General features: G+C 42.7%; 1 protein-coding gene across 1 annotated transcript; it reads left to right on the top strand.

The window, feature by feature from the left end:
* Positions 1 to 3,967: 3,967 nt before the first annotated feature.
* Positions 3,968 to 12,603, top strand: ATP4B (ATPase H+/K+ transporting subunit beta). The gene is made up of 7 exons (XM_090128433.1): positions 3,968 to 6,634; positions 7,936 to 8,064; positions 8,612 to 8,725; positions 9,721 to 9,920; positions 10,875 to 10,931; positions 11,249 to 11,341; positions 11,796 to 12,603. The coding sequence occupies exons 1-7, from the start codon at positions 6,523 to 6,525 to the stop codon at positions 11,955 to 11,957; spliced, it is 867 nt and encodes a 288-aa protein (XP_089984559.1). The 5' UTR covers positions 3,968 to 6,522; the 3' UTR covers positions 11,958 to 12,603.
* Positions 12,604 to 16,988: the final 4,385 nt, after the last annotated feature.

Here is a 16,988-nt window from a genome sequence, read left to right on the forward strand (position 1 = left end):
GTGTCCCCTGATGACACCTTATATTCTCTCCTCATGTTGCTTCTCAAACAGTCAGATTTACATTATTCAAGGATGTCATTGGTTTTGTGAGGTAGAAGACCAGCCTGAGAGCCAAGAGACTCAATTTTAATACAACATGTGACTTGAAGGCAGCTGGTACATCTAGAAACAAGATCAGATGCCCTTCCAGAAGCATCCCACAGCCAGCAGCAGGCTCTGAACAAGAGGGACAAAGCTGGAGAAAGGCAAATAGTAGTAGAAAAAGGCACCAGTATCTTCACAACAACTGGAAAAGCAAAGCAAAGTGCAAAGGAAGTAGAAGGTAAAATGCAGGATGGAAAGAAAGAGAGCAGCAGACATAGAAGAAGACTTTCTAATTGTAAAGTATCTTGTTGCCTGTCATAGATATTACATCTCTTATTGTGTTTGTTTCCCTCTGGCTCTGTTGTGCATCATTCCACTAATTCTTTTTTTAGATGAGCACTGTTACACGAGACACTTCCCAAATGATATATTATTACCAAACTGCTTTTCAAGTGTGAAGTCAGACTTGGCTTGAAATGGGAGTGCAGAGAGAAGTACAAAGGAAGGAGGAAAAACACAAAATGTTAAAATTAGGTTTTAAGAAGGGTATCATCTGCATATATACCAGTGATTTTGAGCAGTCAGACCCCATAAGCATGGGGGAGTAAGGCCCCCATACTGTTATTCTTCTCATGAAAACATATGACACTGTTGAAATCAGTAATCTACATTTCCTACTCACTTTTCTTCATACAGAAAAAGTATTCAGTACAGCCTTTGAGAAGCTATAATCCCATCTTTAACATCTGATTCACTACCATGTTATGGCTTGAGGTCTTCATCTCAGACTTGTATCTGCAGGATATTTTTGTTCACCCTAGGTATGTCCTGGAATTTAAGTACAACTACCCATGTAAACGGAAAAGCCTGTAAAAATATACTATCTACTCAGTGCCACTCACTGAGCAAATAAATAAACACAATTTCATTGAAAGCCCTGAAACTATAATTCTAAATTTAAAAGACAAAATTAGGATTTATTTTAATGGACAACTGAAAATCTATCCAGGGAGGAAAATAAAAACAGTAGATAAAATCTATTTCTGGACACACATTTTAAAGCTGGGAAAGCCTGTCCAGAATTGTCAATCAATCCAAAATACGTTTTTGGCAAGAAAACAAAACAAAACAAAACAAAAACAACGGCCAAAGAGACAGAAAAATAAGCACTTAAATCATTTATTTCAGTGCGCGCAAGAGGAGAGCAAACGTTACGGTCCCTCGGTGCTGCCGCCTAAGCAGAGGCCGGGGCCGGGCGGGGGCCGGGCGCGGTGCCGAGCCGGCTGTGCGCTGCGCGCTGCTGCCTCCCGCCGTGCCGCCGGGGTCCTGCAGCGGGCAGGGAGCAGGCCGCGCCCGGGCCCAGCGTGGTCCTGCGGGATCTCCAGCCCTGCCGAGCTCTGGTTTTGTGTGGAAAGTAAATAAATAAATAGAAATAAAAGGCAGAGTTTACTTCGGGAGAATCTCTCCCTGCTGCATGCCCCCTCAGGGTCGCACACACACACAGCCAGCCCGGGGAGAGGCGTAAGGTGATGCTGCAGGTCTGTGGAGGGAGAGCGAGGTGCAAAGCGTGCATTCATGTGTATTCATACAGGTGTATTCATGACTCCATACAAATCGTTTTGAGGCCAAAGAAGATGTCAACATGGACGTCACATGGCTCTGGGTGCCCACAGCTCACCCTAACCACTGTAAGCCACCACCGATCTCAGGACCTTAAGGAGTAAGGGAAGGAGAGTGATAGGACAAGAGGGATTGGCCTCACATTGCGCAGGGGAGGTTCAGGTTGAATATTAGGGAAAATATCTTCTCCGAAGAAGTGGTCAAGTGCTGGACTGGGCTCCACCACCCAGGGAGATGGTGGAGTCACCATCCCTGGAGGTATTCAAGAAACATTTAGATGTGGGCCTGAGGGACGTGGTTTAGTGGGGAAACAGTAGTTGTAGGTGGATTTTTTTACTAGATCGTCTTAGAGGTCTTTTCCAGCCTTAACAATTCTACGATTCTGTAATGCTGGGAGAAGTTTAAAAAGCGTATGTGCAGCTTTAGCTACACCATTATCCTTTCTTTTTGTAACTGATTTGAAACAATAGTGATTATACTCCCAAGATACCAATTATACCAAATGTAAGTCTTTTGCTTTACTTGACATGAACAAGACTTTGTGCATAACAGAGGCAGGGAGCAGCTTTGCGGGGGCATTGGCTGGGTAATGTGGCTTGTTTCCTTACAACACCACATGAACACCATAGGCTGTGACAATCTGTGCAGATGGAAAAATCCCTTTGGCAAAAGTTGATGAGGCCAGAACTGCTGGAGATGTTTTGTGGGATGCTTAGTGTTCCCAAGGACCTCATAACTCTTTCCATCAACCAAAAGACACTGCAAGCAGTAGTATGCCACCCCACAATGCCAAGCTTTAGCACTCACTCACTGTCCATCTGAAAGGAGCATCACTGAGTTTTGGTATTTATTTTTGCACTCAGTTTAGCACTAGTTTCCTTTAGTTGCTCAGGGGCAGAATGGAAGTGAAGGGAGATGGCAGGGCTCATGATGGGGCCATGTTAGCAGCCCTGAGACAAAGAGCAGGGCAGAAAAGCAGAGGCCAGCCAAGGTCCTCTGGAAATCCACAGTAAGTGGTAGGTCAGCCCTGAAGAGAAGCTGCTTTGCACTTTCCACAGCCCTCGTCATGCTGCTATCACAAACCCGCACTTTCACCTAAACCTCCTTGCTCCTTGTCTTGAGGCTAGAAACATCAGCACAGTTCAGCTCAAAGATATTTTCACTGTTTGCTTGCTCTGAGATTTGATGCCTTTATTCTCAAATGTAGAATTGTTGTCCTCAAATCTTAAAAATGCCAACACGCTCTGTCTTGTCAACTTGCAAAATTGCCTGTGGCGATGGTGTTGGAGCTTGATGATCTGTGAGGTCACTTCCAACCCAAGCCATTCTATGATTCTATGAAAATATGGGAGAAAAGTAAATAAGAGGAATATAAAATTCTCTTTACTTTCTCCACTAGAAAGGCACAGAAAGCCTGATCGACTCTTGACCATTTAATATGGAAAACAGCCATTAATCAAAGAGAATGACACAAAGCTCATTTCTGCCAGTAGATACAAACCCCAAACACCAGCTCTCCCATCACCCCTGAAGCAACCTCCACACACAGAAGGTGGAAGCCAAGCAAATGCCTTTGCCCAGGACCCACCACCAGGACAGATTTCCCTCCTTGCCTGCCCTGTTCACTTATGAGTGAACAATGTTTAATGTTTTACTAACATTGACACTGAGCTCCCATTCGGTACCATGCAGCAGCTCCAGCAGCTCATTGCAGTAAGCAGTGAGCATACAGCAGGGTGAGCTACCGCTGTGTGAGGTGTGCCATCATCCATTTCTATCTCAGAAGGATAGCATTTCAGGCTAGAGCAAAACTTACAGGCATGGTGCTCCAGAAAGAGGCTAAATTAAATTTAAAGCTCATTACTCAAGCTTACAAACTATACTAATCCCCTTTGCAGGTACGCATTCAGCTACTTCTGGTCACAACAGCACAGTTCTCCTGAACATGCTCTCCATTACTCTTCTGGAGAACGTGGGCCTCCCTGAGCGCAGGCTTTGCCTTGCACACAGTGAGGTCAGCAGAAGTAGGAAAATGCACACAGCACCCCCACCTGCCCTGAGCGGGGCAACCAGAAGCAATCGTTAAAACTGCAAAACTGGTGCTAACGCTGCTGCCTGCTGGAAGGGGAAGCAGGGCCGTGGTCTCCAGTTCTGTGCCATCCTCCTGTGTGACCCTGCCGCTTGGCTGTCCTTCAGCTGAACAGCCAGCCCAAGGTCGGAGATGCAAACATTAAATACCAGCAGGGGAAAGCAAACATTGGGCCCCGTTAATGAAGCTCTGAGTACATGAAGTACCTTGCTGCTCTCTGAATGCAGTGTGTGCATGCCCACATGCCCATGGCCTTGCAACCAAAGGCCAAAAGGCTGCAGGATGTGGGCAGAATAAAGAGACCAGAGCTGGCTGCAGGGCCAGCACTGGATGAGGAAAATGGGTATGGATTGAATCCTAATGGACTACAACAAGCAGGTACTTAGACCAACAAGCCTCTCATGGAGACACAGAGAGGTGTCCGCTTGCTGGTGACAAATGTCCTGACAAATGGTCCCAGCAGTGACTGGAAGCTCTTCAACAGAGCCTTTGGAATAGCCATATCTCCATCCTATCTTAATAAACCTCATCAGACAGGCAGTGCATATCCACATTCACATGCACAAATTTTCTATGAGGTTTCCTTACGTGTCACAGCTTCACACTGATCTATGCCACACAGCTGTGATAGCTCTGAATTCAGCTCTGTGGGCACTGGTGCTTCCCAACCCTGGCTTTTGGTGTTCTTTTACCTCCACCTGCAGATGTCAGTGCCCTCTGCTCACAATATTCCATATCCAGCTTTTCATCCATTAAATACGGCTGCACAATTTGGTGGGCAAATTAATATATCATTTAATTAATTAAGGTAAGGTCCTGTATCAGCTCACTGGAGGCAGATTTCACACATTGCCTGGAAAAACCCTCCAAGGAAAAATCTGTCTTTACAAATCTTTCCATTCCAAAATTTCCCCTCAGCCTTTCACAGGAAGCACCAAATTCTGAGTCAGTTTGTCTGAAGAGAGGTGGAAAATCTCCAGGTTCCCACTGGGATATTTCTGAACTCAGGCAAGAGAAAAGGCATGACCTTGGCTGGGCCTCCCTTGTCGCGGCCTTGGCTGCATCTTGGCAAGAGGACAGGGGATGAAGGTGACGTGGCTCTGCTTGGTCAGGAGCATCCATGACACGTAGCAACAGCCCCACTGAAGATCTTACAGATATTTTGCCTGCTTTTTCTGACATTTTCACTGACGATTCCAAATACTGAAGAGAGAAGCCATGTTAATTTAACCACCTGCTCTCATAGGACTTTGATGCTTTGTTTTTCCTACTCCTGATTGCGTGTGTAAACACATTTGTAATCTATTGTTCTTAATATATTTATGTATTTAATTTATTCGTGTTAGAATTATGTTCTTGGCTCATTATAAAATAAGGATATAATTAACTTGCGGTAATTTTATTTATGCTCTTATATTAATGTGGTTAATGTGTTTATGTAATTTGTATTTCTGGAGCTTCCAGTCAGGGCAGATTTCCATCTGTAATATTTTTCCCCTTTATTCTTGCCTTTTATTGTAGATACTGCTTTTTGTAGATACTTTTGCAAATTTTCATTTGCAGTTTTCAAGGCCCGAGGCCCTTTCCTGCTATTCACATTTCTCAGCCTCTGTCATGCTGTGCATTGCACCTGTGCTCCTTGGATCCTGGGGTTCCCTATGCAGCACCAGGTATAGACAAATGAGATATAATATGAGAGAACGTGACTACATGACCACATGAAATCCTTGGCCTGGGGCTCATGAAGTGTACTACCAGCTTCCCACACAGCATAACACGAACTCCTGAATGCAGGCAGGCTTGGCTTCGCCATCTTTCTGTTCATCCTCCTCTTTCCATGGGGCATACAAACTGGCAGAATGTCTGTAAATCTTAATTTTGTTTCACTTAGCCTGGTTCCTATTTTATCATCTGAAAACAGGTAAAATCACCCCAAATCGGTGGCTGCTACAATAAAACATCAAGCTGCCTGACCTGAGGCAGAAAAGCAATATAAATCTGTATTTCTTCTCAGAAATTCAGCATTATTTAGCTGGCAGAAACCCCTGCCATGTCACAGGGCTCAACTACAGCTGTCTCAATGTCCAGATAACCAAAAGCCTGCCAGTTAATCTTGTCAGATGTTCAGATGTTCCCATTTTGCCACCATAACACAGACTGTGAAGCAGATGAATGGCAGGGCATGCCAGTGTTTAAAAAAGGGGATGAAATCCCATCTCTCTGTGCAGAGTTTTATAGGTTGCAGTGGGAGTATTGCAATCAGTATTTGCAGGTTAACTGGAAAGAAAGAAGGAAAGAAAGAAGAAGAGAGGAAGGGAGGAAGGGAAAAAACCTAAAGAAAAACCAGAGAGAAAAGGTTCTCCTTCTCTTTATCTGTTTTGATAACCACTATCACACTGAGCATATCACAAGCCCTAAGGCACTCTGCAAAGTGCGTAATCCTGTCAATCTCTTTGGGGCAGTTTACCTGGGAAGGGCATTTGATTGGAGTTGACTTTCCTTTGCCAGCCTCAGCACTGAGTGTTATCAGCACTACCTATAAAGCACTGCATCTGCTGCGGGTCAGTAATCAGTGTAGGGGCTTTTGTTGGTATAGGCAGTGATCTCCTTGACCTTCAGTGGAGGGGAAAGTATAAAAACCAAAGCAGTTTGCTTGGGCAACTCTTTGAGCCCCCGTTGAATTTCTTCATTTCCGAGGAAGAAGCTTTTTGGGGGAATTTTGTGGCAAAATGGCAACTTTAAATGAAAAGAAGACCTGCAGTGAACGGATGGAAAATTTCCGCCGTTTTGTCTGGAATCCAGAAACGAAGCTGTTTATGGGAAGGACCTTGATTAACTGGGGTATGTTTCTGTGCACAAGGGTCTCCTTTCTGACGCCCTTAGAAATCTTGAAGGGATGGGGGTTGCTCTGATGAATGGGAGGTAATGGGAGGATGGAATTTTTTATAACCTCAATTCTCAGATGTGCTCCTGATCCTCTTACAATAGCCCTCCTCTCTGAATAGAGTCAATTAGGTCGAAACATTGATCCAAGTATCTCCTGCAAATAAAAGCATTTCTGGCCCAAATATTTGATAAGGACAACACCGGACATATAGAATCATAGAATGGTCTGGGTTGGAAGGAACCTTTAAGATCATCCAGTTCCAACTCCCCTGCTATAGACAAGGACAGTGTTATAGGCAATAGAGATGTTAACATCTAAGCTAAGGGTTATGGCTATAACATGATGCTGACATTGCTGTCTGTTAGGGCTTCTGCTGCAGGGGAATTTGGCCTTGCTGCTGTGGTGGCATTTTTCAGCCCTGCGGATGCCAGGCTGATGGGGCCAAGCAATGGCAGCACTGTGATGCAGACCTGCACTGATGATCTCTACTTTAGAGCCAGTTGGGGAAGTGTGGGAAAATATTTTCTGTCCAGTCCTCTGGAACAACGTTTTGCTTTTCTGAATTTCCTTTTTAAATTACTGCATGTTGAATAAATCTTTTTTACCGTTGAACTAATGCCTGTTTCAGCTGGAGCTCCCTGCTTGTAGCCAAGCTTGTGTCTGCCACAACAATGTGTTTGATGATCTGATTATCTGTGTTCTGGGAACTGCAGCTCGAAACATTTTAGAGAGAGTCTCTGCACTTCCTGCAAGTCGTTAACTGTAGCTGCAAGCTTCCAGAAGGTTTTCTTCTGATGGGAAACGTGTAACTGTAGCCTATTAGCCATTCCTATGAACAAAAAGCAAACCTAATCTTTCCTGATTGTGTATACATTCTGCACATATGCACCAAAACCAGTGTTATTCTGAACCTCACCCCATAACGAAACAGCAAGATGGTGCATTTTGCTGGAGGTGAGATATGGGTCTAAAACAAGCATACCCAGAACACTGAGCTCCATGGCACAAGCAATACAAGCAGCAGCTTGCTTTTGTCAATGAAATCTATTGGGTCTTTTGCTCAGCCCGTGTGTAACAAGCAGCTGAATGGCCTTAATGTGGGAAGCTGCTCTGTGAAGCCACACAATCCTTCAAGCTTTAAACAACCTAAGTGCCAGCAACGCCCAGGCTTGTTCCCTTCTTGCTGACATGATGCCATTGGCTGCAGTGTTCACGCAGCACGAACCCAAAGACCCTTCCCCTCCTCTTCCCCCAGTGTGGATCAGCCTGTACTACCTGGCCTTCTACGTGGTGATGTCCGGGATCTTTGCCCTCTCCATATACTCCCTAATGAGGACGGTGAATCCCTACGAGCCAGATTACCAAGACCAGCTCAAGTCCCCAGGTACAGCTACTACCTTAACCATCCCTTTCAACCTCAGCCTGAGAGCAGTTAACAAATGTTAAATATTTGAATGAGCCGTGCCAGCGGCTCGTTAAATAAAGGTATAAAATAAGGCAAAGAGACATGGAATGAGGAATGAAGGTTGGTGGGACATGATGTGAGGATGGAGAGGGACAAGACATAATTAGCAGGAGATCACCAGAGCCTATCACTAGAACTTCAGCCCCCAAGTCACTAATTATAATTTTTTCAAAGACATTGCCTTGATTGATTGATTGATTGATTGCATGCCTGCTGTATTTTGAAGCTTTCTTTCTCAGTATTCTCTTAGTTTGATGTTTGCTGACAGTATCATTTCTCTGTAATATTAAGCACAGCGTTTTCAAGAGCTGTTTCTCACCTGGCAGGACACCCCATTTCCTTATTGTAAATGCTGTGTTTAACAAGTCCTGGGGAAATCCACTGTGATTATTGGGATTATTTTGTGATCTGCTCTGATAACAGCACCTCTCTCCTGCTTTGCCTTCCCCTCTCCTCCCTCTTGAAGGTGTAACGTTACGACCAGACGTGTATGGGCACAGAGGGCTACAAATCTACTACAACGCATCTGACAACAAGACCTGGGAGGGGCTGGTGACAATGCTCCAGACGTTTCTGACAGGTAAAAAAGACAATAAGGTCACCTGCAATATTGGAGAAATGTGCTGTCATCTCTCCCCCCTTACTACAGCTGAGAACCTTCAGGTTTTACATTTTCTGTTTGTCCTTCTGAAATCAGAGATTTTGAGTGGGGAATATATTTTTCTGAAAAGCAGGAGCAAATTACTTTGTGAATCTATAAACCAAACATATGTAAATGTGTATATTAAAAGCAGAGCCCAGCTTCATGGCTTTTTTTTTTTTTTTTTTTTTTTTTTTTTTTTGGTAGCTTTAATAAAATAGGCTATCAGAGAGTAAAGAAATGGGAAGATCTACAGAACTACCATATAAATTAATCTAATCACATCTGTGACTACAAATATCAAAGTGCCATAGCAAGTCCTGTGGAGCCAGCACATACTGTCATCAAAGAGCACAGCTGAAATAGGCTGGGTGCTCCATTTATGTTCATACTTCAATACATTTATTTTCCTTGTAAGCCTTATTTTCACATTTCTGTTTCTCATACATGCATTGAGAAAAATCGTATTTGAAACTGCCCTTTTCTGGAGATGGCAACACAAATTGCCAGCCTTAACTCAATTTTTTTTTTTTTTCCCTCTGGATATTCTTAAAAAAAAATAAGAATTAAGCTTTTCTTGTTCCACCTAATCCCACTTTCACTTGAAGTACAATCTCCCATCATAGCATATACAACCTGATATTAAGTCAGAGAACCATTTGAGTTGGAAGGGACCCTTAAAGGCCATCCATCCTACTCCTCTGCAGTGAACAGGGACATGTACAGCTGGATCAGCATGCCCAGGGCCCCATCCAGCCTGACCTCGAGTGTCTCCAGGAATGGGGAATCCACCACCTCTCCATGCAACCTGTGCCTATGCCTCACAGCCCTTACTGTAAAATACTTCTTCCTTATATCCAGTCTGAATCTCCCAGATATATAACTTCTCTGAGAAGCTTCAAAGAGGACTTTTCTTTTTTCTTTCACAAACCCAGAATATAGCCCAGCTGCTCAGCATCTGAACATCAACTGCACAAGCAACACATACTTCATCCAGAACACCTTTGATGGTCCAAATAACACAAAACTGTCCTGCAAGTTCACATCAGATATGCTTCAAAACTGCTCTGGCATCACAGATCCTACTTTTGGATTTCCAGAAGGAAAACCTTGCTTTATTGTAAAGATGAACAGGGTAGGTGCAATGTCAGGCTGCAGAGCAGCGAGGAATTAGTTGGGAAACACTGGGTCTCTTGATTCTCAGCTGGGGAGCTCAACTCTGCTTTGCAACGTGCAGACAGTTCACTCCGCTTTCCTAAGAGTGACTAGAGAAGCAGTGGGACTTTGTCACCCATGGAGAGTAACATGAGCAGAATCTCTGAAGGTTTGGGGCACTTTTGTTAGCATCTCTGTAGTGCTGCTGTCTGAAAAACTAGTATGTAAAAGCTTCTCTTCTGTGGTACTGAGACCTTTCTGTTAAAGTGTTAAGATAGGGCTCTAGGTAAAGGGACTTCAGAGATGTGCTTCTTGCACATTCCATTTCTCCAGCCTGCAAAGAACATCTTTGAATGAACAAACATTTCAGGTAAAATGCTGGGCATTATAGTTTAATTTCAGTACAAAATGAAGAGTTTGTATTCATCAGTTCCTGACAAACTCCATTTTCAGTTTGGCTCGCACCCTAGGCTTGGGCATTAAGTATTTTTGGGAATCCAAAAATGAGATCCAACTGTGAGGGCAGAACCATGCACCTGATGTTTGCAGGCAAAATTAGAGGTGTTTCCTGAGGAAGTTCTTTGTTTTCCCCAGCAAGGCTGTGTGCAGGGTAGGAAGAAAAGCAGTTAACATGGCCCTGAAGACTTTAGTTCCATCTGCCTGTGCTGCTGCAGGAAGTTACCCTCCTACCTGTGGGACCAAATGGGTCCTAGAGCTGCAGCCAAAGCAGAGGCTTCCTAGTAGGACATTCACAGTGCTGCTTTCTGAACATCTCCCAGGCAAAATCCCCCCCCACTACCTTAGTGAGGAGGTCTGACTGACGGGGCCTTATGCAGGAACACATTCAGCAGCATCTGAAGCTCCGTTCATCCTTTGCTCCCTTTTTGTCTCAAAACCATCACCAAGATGACTAAATGCATGCTTTCTATTTCAGATTATCAAATTTTATCCTGGCAACGGCACCGCACCGAGAGTGGACTGCACCTACGTAGTAAGTGTGTGAGAGCTGCACTGAAAGGCTTTGAGCACCACAGCTCTGACAGCCAAGTGGCCTAAGAAGCAAAAACCAACCAAACAAAAAAGCATTTGCAATTTGTTTTGCTCTCCCAGTAGTGAGGTTTACGAATCAGAGTAACTCTTCAAAGCTTTCTGCAACTTTCAGCAGATCTGTTTTTCTTGGCAACAATAGCAGCAGGAGATTTCCACTTTTATTTGAAGATTGGCTCTGAACAGATCACTGTACTTGAGCAACAGCAAGGAAATATTTGCAGGGAGGCAGCCAACAAATCTCTCTTACATTACCAACAGGGTGACGAGTCCCGCCCGCTGGAGGTAGAATACTACCCGGTGAATGGCACCTTCAACCTGCACTACTTCCCCTACTATGGAAAGAAGGCACAGGTGGGTGCCCACATATTTCAGTTTTAATTTTCTTCATCTTCTTCAGATAGTGATGGGAGAAGGCGGATTGGCTTTAAGATAAAACAGAAGAAATTTAGGTTAGATGTTAGGCAGGAATTCATTACTCAGAGGGTGGTGAGGCGCTGGCACAGCTGCCTAGAGAAGCTGTGGTGCCCCATCCCTGGAGGTGCTCAAGGCCAGGTTGGATGGGGCCCTGGGCAGCCTGAGCTGGTGGGGGGCAGCCCTGCCCACAGCAGGGGGTTGGGGCTGGGTGGGCTGTGAGGTCCCTTCCAACCAACTAAACTGTTCTGATTCTATGGTGACAATCTTTGTGGAAAATGAAATGACGGCAACTTTCCTGTGATTTTATGTGAACTGGAAAAAAGGTCTATTTTAAGATTTTGAAACTGGCAATGGTAAGAGAAAGAATTTTTTTTTGTTTGTTTCCTCCTAGCCCACTTACAGTAATCCTTTGGTAGCAGTGAAATTTCTCAACATTACAAAGAATGTAGAAGTCAAGATAGTGTGCAAAATCATTGGAGCCGGGATTACCTTTGATAACATTCATGATCCCTATGAAGGCAAAGTGGAATTTAAATTGAAAATAGAGGACTGAGCAGCGAGAGACACTTCTGAAAAGCATATATGAAGAATGACTTACCTGTTGTCACACTGACTGATATTTATTTTCTCTGATTGCCATATGAATGTACTCAAATTACAGTGAGAGTAGACATTTTCTACCGAGAGGTAATCCATCTAACTAAAGACCAGTACATCGCTCAGCGTGCAAAGGAGATGGGAATAATCCCCAATGTACACAGCCTAGTGTTCTGTGGCTACACTGTGCTTAAACCTCTATGCAAATCCTTGTACAAAACATGTGTCTTCTAACCTAAGCAGGTGTGCTTTCCAAGAAAAGGAAGTATGGGATCAAAATATTGTTTTTCATCATTTTTCAAACTCTAAGAACAATCTAATAAATAATTGATGTATAATACTGAATACTGGATATTGTAGAAGCAACAGCTAGAAAAATAAGTAGCTTGAAATACTCTGAGAAATACCCTTCTCAATCTGCCTTGTACAGGATATTTAAATTGTAAAGAGACAGCAAAATTACCTGCATGCCAATGCGTTGTTTTGTGTATCAGCCAGCCAAGTCTGACTTCAGATGACAAATCAGTAACTGCAAGAGAAGAACTTTAAAGGGGCCTATAGCTTTTCTAATGCCTAGCACCTGTGATTTCTTTCTAACAATAAAAACCCTTTTTTGGTTGGTTGGTTGGTTGGTTGTGGGGGTTTTTGTGTTTTGTTCCTCCTCCCAAAAAAGAACTGCCATATAAAGCAATGAGTTGTGGGTTACCTGGAATAATCTGGAAGAATGAAAACGTTAAGCTAAAACATTAAATGAATCTAAACTTTGAGAGGTCCAGCCCTCCCATAAACATGCTGTCTATGTATAGTATGTTCATCTTAGATGAACTGGCCTCACTTAACAATGTTTCAACCTATTCCAAGTCTCTAATTCCTTTTATATGTGTATATATATACATACATACATGCACACAAGTACACATACACACATATAAAAAATACAGGTACATTCAGTCATGTTAGAGGTAATTGGTTCACCAACCAGTACAAATGAAAAAAGCCTGACGGACTTCACGAACCTTTCTTTAACCAAGACACTGAAGCAGTGCATTTCACAACTAATACAATATAAGAAAAACAGATTCCTGAGTTTAACTGGATGCAGACTACTGAGACACTAGAAAGAAAAGGCAGCTGGGCCATGTCCTCAGAGCAGAGGGATGGGCCATCCTTTTTCTTATCAGCTGTGCAACAGAGACACCAGTCAGAGAAAAAGGCAGATAGTATCATGGCATGAAACTAGTGTTAACCAACTGCATTATTTTATCTATATACAATTTTTTAAAAATATCCATTAACTTTCAATTCCCAGACTTTTCTCTTAAGGTGTTAAATCTCATACTGAAGGTCAGTGTAGAGCAGACAAACACAGAAGTAACTTTGAACCATTAAGGTTGGAAAAGACGTCTCAGATCACAGAATCATTAAGTTTGGAAAAGACTTATAAGATCATCCAGTCCAACCATCCACCTATCACCAATAGTTCTCACTAAACCATATCCCTCAACACAACGTCTGAACATTCCTTGAACACCTCCAGGAACTGCACCACCTCCCTGGGCAGCGTGTGCCACTGCCTCACCACTCCTTCTAAGATATTTTTCCTAATAGCCAACCAGAATCTCCTCTGAAGATGAGATGCATCTTCCTACAGCATCCATTTACAAACATTTGTATAACTAATCCAGTAGTTGAAGCATTAAGTCTAATACTAAAAGTCACACCCATATATTAACAGGGAAGAAAAATATCAATACAAGCTCTTCAATGCTTAAGGGAGGCTCTTTGCTATGACTATCAGCAAATTCAAAACGTTTGCCCTCCAGCTTTCACAGCTGCTAAGTACTGTGTATAAAGTCTTTGCTTAATGGTCTCACACAAGGACCACAGTGTCACTGCAATTACCCTCGGGAATTCCACCTCATCATTTTATGCAACTGTTTCTCACCTCTTTCCAGTAATAAAAGACTGATACTGACCAACTTGCAGCAAATAAAGGTGTCTGTGTGCTACTCGCAGTAATTGGATGGAGAACAATCAGAACTTGCATGCCTTTAAAAAACATCACATGTTTTGCACACACAGCCCCTTCATAAGCTTCACCTCTTTCAGACACAAAACATTCAGTCACAAACAAGATTATGCTGTTAAGAAGATAAAAAATAAGAATGTTAGAAGATAAAAAATAAGTATGAAAGAATACATATATTTTTTTCTCCTCAATTTAAACATTTGAACAACTATGGACAAAATTCACTTTTCACCTCTTCCAATTTCTTTTTTTGATATCAGAGTGGTAACAGCTGATGATTTCTGAGTTTATTTTTGCCTATGAAGGCCTAAGGCCTTGTTAAAGCAAGCACTGCTGAGACACCACATGCAGAAATTGGGCTCCTACATCTCTCACCTGCTCTAAAATGAGAAAGAACTGAATTCTGAAGACGCTTAGGGGTAACGTGCTTCATCAGTGTGCTCATGTGTCAGTCCTACTGTTACCCAAATGAGCATTTTATCATTCCAATTTCATCATGTGTCAGAGGGTTTTTACCACCTTTACCAATTAGATAGCTGATTTCAAGCAGTCTGATTTTGAATTCGTCCCTAATTCTTGTGTTGCTTTTCTCTTATATTGATTAGCTCCTTACAACGATGTCATTTTGTGTGATCTGATCTGACAGAAATCCAGACACATCTCGTGTTTCTTTCCCATAAACCAAAAGAATTCCTTAAATCTCATACTAGAAGACTCTGACCTTTGATTTCAAGTAATGAGGGTAGGATCTTTTCATAGTCTTTTCCAACTGTTCCAACAATCTTTTTAAACGGTGAGGCCAACAAGGACACAGTTCCTCAATGCTGGTCCTGCTGTATGTATCCAGATGTAAAATCACCTTACAATTAACGATTAGTTCTACGCACACATCCAAATATCAGATTAGCTAATTCCTTAAAACACTGCGTAGGAGACCTATATGCAGTTCCCATCTACCATGGCACCAGATGATTCTGTGGATCCCACATTTTCAGCACACAATCTTATCTTCTATACTGTTACCTTGAATTTTTGTTCAAAACATGTGGTTTGCACAAAGCACTTTGGCCACGACCTTGCTTGCCAAGCAATCTGCATTTATCTGTCCTTTCATTCTTTTCTAATCGTATCATTTATTTTTAAAAATAGACTTCTTTTCACATTACTGAAGAAAACCTTGAGCAGTAGCTCAACATTACTTGATGCAACTAGTCAGCCAGTGATAACGCCACAAAAACCTTCCTTTGATTCAGCAGTAGGCACTTTTTAACCCCTTAACACACAGCGTATCGATATGCTAAAGCACCTACTTAAAATCAGAACACAACAAAACTGGAGGTGCTTAATGATATTGAAATATATCCATTGTTTCCTTCCTAAAATCAGCTGCACTATCATACCACATTCATTTGGTAAGACCTATTCTGTAGTTTGTCAATTTTATAGTTAATCTTCCAACCCTTTGATTAACTGAATCCTTCAACACTTTTTCTAACATGATGTTCACTGCTGATCTCAGGCCCTCTAGACCATATTCACAGAGGTTGTATTCACATCACTTTTGAAAAATGGAATTCTGGAATTCTTTCATTCTTCAGGCACTTACTCGCAATCTCAAGATTTATTAAAAATCAGCATCAGAAATATAGAGATTTACTCCACCTAGAATAAATAACTGAGGTTGCAGTTCTTTTTAAGAGTTAAGCCTTAGGTATTTGCTTACATGTTCTGCTTTGTTTTTTGTGAACTCTCTAACGTTCCCATAACAAAAGAACACAACCCTTGACAAAGATTCCATCTTTGCTATCTTTCAACATGCTACAAAGCAAAAATTGTACCTTCTGTTCTGTCAGGTCTGGTATGATTGCAATATTTACAGTGATGTATCACAATGCATCCACAGTGAATGTACAAAGAAAATCAAATCCTTGAGCCCAGATTTGGATTTCAGCCTGGTTGAAACATCCAAACACAAAACCAACAGGTGTTAGCAGAACACAGAAAAGCACTGGTGATTTTCAGCTAACCCCAATCTCTCTTCTTTATTCTCTACCACATCAGAGCATTCTGCTTTTATAACCACAAAGACGTTAATCAACAATCTCAATTTTCTCTGGTTCATGTTTTGCTTATTGGTCTTGGCATACTTTGTATGTCTCTCTGGAGACAGCAGCTCTCTTAATTTTTGCTGAGAGGCAGATGTGGCCAGATGAGCAGCACCATAACATCAGATGAAGGCTACTGTGGTAACGGCTGCAAGCAGAAAATGCCTGTGTGCATCCATTACCCTACATCTTGCTCTCAGCATCACCTGCATTTCTGCTTAGAAACCCCATCCTAAGGAAGGCAGCCTCCTCCCTGCTCAGCTAACCATCTTGTTTCTTCAGAGGAGCCTAACAACATCTGAGAGCTTCTGAATATCAGCTGAACTTCTATTCTTTTTCTGCTGAGTCCTCAGGATGCAGGCAAGCCAGATGATCTGTTTGTGAGACTGCTCAGGAGACTGATGCATGGTATTTTGTAACTTCCTTTCCTTAAGGAATTGTATGATAACTCGGGCTGGCAGGCACCTCAGATGACCCCTAATTCAATTCCTGCTTAATGCAGGGTCAGCTGTGAGGGTTCAAGCATGTGGAGGAGCCCTTACCACACAGCAGTTATCTTGCCTTTGCAGTAGGTAACAAACCCTGACTTCGGGCAGTGTCCTGCAGGGAGACTGAGCCATTTCAGTAACCAGTGCTTCCAGGTCAGGGCAGAGAGTGTGATGTATCAAAAAGGTTTGAGGTGGAAGCACACAGAAGGCATTAGGAAGACCTGTTCTGAGGATGTGGGAATGTATGACAGAAAACGAGGACTGGAGAACATGGGATGAAAAGTTCGGACAATAAATGTGGGATTTTGAACAGAAGAGCTGGACTAGAGTGCAAAGACTGGCCCGGCAAGCTGAAGAGCAACAGG

The sequence above is a fragment of the Phasianus colchicus genome, chromosome 1 (assembly GCF_987193195.1).
Source record: "Phasianus colchicus chromosome 1, bPhaCol1.hap1.1, whole genome shotgun sequence".
NCBI lineage: Eukaryota > Metazoa > Chordata > Aves > Galliformes > Phasianidae > Phasianus > Phasianus colchicus.